A 5,474-nucleotide genomic window follows, 5' to 3' on the forward strand; every position below is an offset into this window, starting at 1 on the left:
TCTTCTTTGAGAAATTCGCAAAGATTCCTCCTCCAGGGCCAAAGTTATTCCAAATAGAATGTTGAGGATTTCCTATGGAAACTAGGTCCTAACTATAACTACCTACTGGCAACCGCCAGTAGGTAATATATATAATCACTGAAAAAACCATAGGTTTCAGGCCCTATATAGTTAGGAATTTAGCATTTAAAAAACCTTTAAAATTCACTCAAAAAACTATAAGTTTTAGGGGTGTTATAGTTAGCTGGACATTTCACTCATACAAAACCATTGAAATTGCTCCTATATAGTTAGTTGTACTAACTATATTTCGTGCACCCGCAATCCACTGCTGATGATGTCACATATCACATCATTCATGACATGGTCAGTGACATCACTGAGGACATCTCAAATGACATCACTGATGACATCATCCAGTGAATGTGGTTTGCTTCGTTATTTAAATATGCATTATATATATAGCAATTTGCATTGAAGAATGAGCGGATATATAAAAATAAATATTTAGATGGAGAATTTAGTAGCAGTGTAATCGACTGTTTACTTGATCAATTTATAGTGTCTCACTAAATATAGTGGATAGTGACTAAACTGTTTGAATATCTGTATCACTTTGTCAGTTGTTGTGTAAACTGGTTCTCCAGTTGGTTACTAGCTATGTGAAAGGCTATATTAGTTATTGATTAGTTAACTGAGTATTTGTATGGGAGAGTGAATGTGTGTGTGGTTTGGTGGGTGGTGTGTGACTGCCCAAAGATGTGTGAATTGTTGATTCACTAGATATATGAAGTTAAAACTACATGTTCTAACAGTTGTTTGGGTGAGTGAATATCTTTATCGGTGTGGTGATGAGCAAATATATTTTTCAATGGTACATGTCCAACAAACTAGAAAAATAAAAGGCAGTGTAATTGTCAGTTGTTGAATATAAATAAGTATACATAATACTCAATGATTGTGTGAGTGACTGTATGGATAACTTTATACTTGTAATAATGATTTTATAATTCACTAAGTATGACTTACTATCTAAATGAATAGATGAAGTTTTGTTTTTATAAGTGTGTAGCTAAGTAAATATGTAAGTATGATCCATTGTTTGCATACGTGAGTAGGATGATTTCATACGTGAATAGGATGTGTGCTGGTGTGTAATGTCGATTTAGGTGTATAAGTATTTTTGATAGTGTTCTATTGTTCATTGACAGCATGTATGAGTGATTCTACAGGTAAGTGATTAGTTGTGTGTATACATCTATGAATCACTGAGAGGGTTTTTAGATACTTGTATTGCTGTAACAATGGATTCAAATATGATACTCTGTATTTTACAAAGAGTGATGAAAGATTTTACTAGTGTATGAAAAGGTGTATGTGATTGTCACATGGATGATGTCATCAGTGATGTCATCAGTGATGTCATTTGAGATGTCATCAGTGATGTCACTGACCATGTCATGAATGATGTAATATGTGACATCATCAGCAGTGGATTGTGGGTGCGCAAAATATAGTTAGTACAACTATATAGGAGCAATTTCAATGGTTTTGCATGAGTGAAATGTCCAGATAACTATAACACTCCTAAAACTTATAGTTTTTTGAGTGAATTTTAAAGGTTTTTTTACATGCTAATTCCTAACTATATAGGGCCTGAAACCTATGGTTTTTTCAGTGAATTTCAAAGGTTTTTTTAAATGCTAATTCCTAACTATATAAGGCCTGAAACCTATGTTTTTTCAGTGAATTTGCAAGGTTTTTAAATGCTAATTCCTAACTATATAAGGCCTGAAACCTATGTTTTTTTCAGTTAATTTCAAAGGTTTTTTTAATGCTAATTCCTAACTCTATAAGACCTGAAAGCCCACCAGGAATCTCCAGTATTCGCCAGAGGACAGCATTGCAGAGAGGTGTAATGAAGCCATGCCCCTTTTTACACCTCTCTGCAACACAACCCGGTGCATGTTTGAAGAGGGGGAACTAATTTCCCTTGCATACTGGGGGCCCCTGGGGGCCACCTAGCCCACCTGGAACCTCCAGTATGCGCCAGGGGGCTGCATTGCAGAGGTGTAGTGAGGCTATGCCCCTTGTTACACCTCTCTGCAACGCAGCCCCCTGGCATATTTGCAGAGGGGGAACTAATTCCCCTTGCATACTGGGGGTCCCTGGGGGCCACCTAGCCCACCAGGAGCCTCCAGTATGCGCCAGGGGGCTGCGTTGCAGAGAGGTGTAATGAGGCTATGCCCCTTTTTACACCTCTCTGCAACGTAGGCCACTGGCATGTTTGCAGAGGGGGGACTAATTCCCCTTGCATACTGGGGGTCCCTGGATCATATCTGCCCAACCCCCGATATTCCGAACGATTGAAAATGAATTTTCTTGAGAACCATTTGGATTTGGATTATCATGTCCTATACTTTGAAATTTTTGAAAGACTGACTTTGAGGATGCTATAAATTACTCAAGTCTGCCCGAATTGTGTGGGTAAAATTGATACCTAGTCACTTGGAATAAGAATGTACTTATGTCTCGGTGAGGAGGGAACGATCAAAAGACCAAACAGTCGGGTTTTTTTTACTACCAAATCCCACCACCAATTTAACCGCAGAGTGATCTGAAAGATGCGAAGGGAGATATTCTATTGTTTTAACAGAATTGACCAATCTTTGAGTGATCAAGATATAGTCAATACTTGACTTATGGTGATATTTAAAATTCCTATAGGAAACTCCCTGTTGGTTTCCTGACCTTTGTCGCCAAACATCCACAAACCCTTGCTGTCTCATAGCGTCTAGTAAAAAAGATCTAGTTTCAGACAAAACCATGGAGCGATTATTAGGGGACTTGTCCAAGATGGGGTCCAACACAATGTTAAAGTCGCCGGCTAAAATTATATGTCCAGAAATAGAAAGTAACTGCAAAAAAATTGTTTCCAATGAAGAGGGGTCGTCCTCATTCGGACCATAATAGCCAACTATTGTAGTTGAACACCCAGCCATTAGAACTGAGGCTATAGCCCATCTGCCAGAAGATTCTACTACCTGTGAGATTAGCTTAGCTTTAGCTCCTTTTTTGAAAATAATCGCAACCCCTCTTGTATGAGAAGTTTGTGTGGTAAAGACCATAAAGTCAATCCATCTATTCTTTTTAATTATTGCCAAGAGTTCAGAATGCGTAAGGTGGGTTTCCTGCAACACTATGACCTGCGCATCCGAGTCCTTCAGATATTGCAGAATTCTACTAGCTCGGGGCTTGGTGCGGAGGCCATTGACGTTCCAGGAAAGAAAACCTATACTACTCATCTCTTAAACGATAGAGCACCATGATTAGTGTTATACTAGAAGAGATAATTTTAGTAATGTTAAGTACTTGCGCCCAGCAGTTATATATGAGATATGTGAAGTATGAGTTACCATTCCAAAAACTACTATACAGGTTATTGAGGACTTTTTTATGTTTTTGCCACCCCTGCGCCCTCACCCGCTCAAGGTGAGAGCCCCCCCCCGTGAAGAACCCTTGCATTATCTAACCGGAACAAAGTCCAGGAGATAGTGCCCCAACGGTTGATCCCCTGCAAGAAAGTCTAACCGCTATCTATTGAAGTGACTTTCCCTAAGTGAGTGCAGAAATTCCTAAGTGAGTGCAAAAATTCTAAAAAAAAAAAAAAAATGTGCCTAAAGCCATAAGACTTTTAGCTAATGCTTATTTAGTGCATTTTTTAGTACATATAAATATATGGGCCTCTGCCCCTTGATACTCAAATTGGGAATATGGAAAGATTGAACAGATTTGATTGAACAACAGGACTTATTTAGGCAGTTAGGGAAAAAGGGACCTAACATTAAAGCCTCCGGCTCATTAGCCCAAAAACATTAGTGGCTCCTTCACTGGTTACACTGGTTACACTGGTTACACAGGTCTTACATTAATCCTAACAGGCCGCTTTACCCAGATCCATTAACAACTCATCCGCAGCTTGCACCGACCTGGTGTTATACATTTTGTTATTGTGCATTACTTTAAGAGCTGCCGGAAACATCAACTGAGCTGTTGCGCCCAATCTTCTGAAAGCGTCCAAGCGCTTCCCAAATTCCCATTGCTTTTCGAGTGTTGTTCGGGACAGGTCTGATCTTATCAAAAAAGTAAAGCCTTTCCCAGACAAAGACTTTTGCTTCAAGGCCATATTTAGGATGCGTTCCTTTAGGACGTAAGTGTGAAAATTAACCAAAATTTTGCGCTGTTTAGATCTCTGTGGATTCATTTTAAAAGGGTCTCTATGTACCCTCTGAATATCAACAGACAGCTCTGCAGGAGTGTATTCTAATGATAGTGCTTCCTTCAATAATGTGACGATGTATTGTTTAATGTCTGACCCTTCAGAGCCTTCTGGTACATTCAACATGCGTATATTTCCCCTTCTCGCATTATTTTCAAGGGACTCCATCCTCTCTTCCTTTGTAAGTTTCTTAATATCCTGCCTCGCCTGATGCAGGTAGACTGAATGAACGCCAACCGTCTCTTCTAACACTCCAGTTCTTATAGTGAGACCTTCGATTTTATTGTCAAGTGATTCACAATCATTTTTGAACTCTAGTTGATTAGCAGATGATTCGGCAAATCCTTTCCTTATCTCCAGAGTGAGAGCTGAAAACATCTCTAGAACAGAGGCTGCGGTCATCGGAACTTGAGAGGCTAAAGGAGGGACCAATAAAGAGTTAATATCAGGTTGAACAGAATTAACAGAATCATCTTCATCTGGACCCCCAGCCGCGCCATGGAAGTCGGTAGGATCTAATTTTTCAGCCACTTCAGAATAAACTATAGTAGGATCTTGAGGTTCACTGAGTTGCTGCGTAGATGAAGACTGAAACAGCGATTGACCTGACTCTCTTTCTGGGTCTAGTGATCTTTGCGGGCAAACTTCTAAATCAGTAGTTGCAGCCGTTTCTATTACTTGACCCGGGCGCTTTTCAGCTCCAGATAACGATGTATCCAGTGATATGTCAGGTTGGCCAAAAAGTATGGAATTACCCTCTGAGGTTGACGCCATGTCTTGCCCGTTTAAGCCTTCAGGTAGGTGTAGAATCTGTGGAATGGCTTTAAAATAGGCGCGGAGTGAAGGTGTAAGTTTGGAACCTGCTGAGAGTAGTGCTTTTGAGTCCTTGGTCTTCGCTTTGGTTTTACTCTTCACAATTGGGTTTTTGGACTTGATTTCAGTGTTTAAAAAAGAGGAAGTTTTCCTCTTGGATGATATGTTGACCCCTTTCTCGGCTTCTGTTCTCCCTTCTAGGATTCTGACCTTATTTAGATCTAATTTCTTTTTTTCGTCCACGACCTCGACCTCGGTTAGACTCACTTTTGGGAGTATTAGGTAAGCTGCCCGTGGTATTAAATGCGCCAGATGTGCCTGGAGTATTCTTATCTGAGGGGGCCTGTAAGTGCTCCTTGACACTGTCAGCATTAATGTCAGA

General features: G+C 39.9%; 1 protein-coding gene across 1 annotated transcript; it reads right to left on the reverse strand.

Moving 5' to 3' along the window:
* Positions 1–3,934: 3,934 nt before the first annotated feature.
* LOC147697844 (uncharacterized) lies at positions 3,935–5,053 on the reverse strand. The gene has a single exon (XM_086933361.1). It carries the CDS (start codon positions 5,051–5,053, stop codon positions 3,935–3,937), a length of 1,119 nt encoding a protein of 372 aa, XP_086789487.1.
* Between the last annotated feature and the right edge of the window lie 421 nt (positions 5,054–5,474).

The sequence above is a fragment of the Lissotriton vulgaris genome, chromosome 8 (genome assembly GCF_964263255.1).
Source record: "Lissotriton vulgaris chromosome 8, aLisVul1.2, whole genome shotgun sequence".
In the NCBI taxonomy this organism is placed as follows: domain Eukaryota; kingdom Metazoa; phylum Chordata; class Amphibia; order Caudata; family Salamandridae; genus Lissotriton; species Lissotriton vulgaris.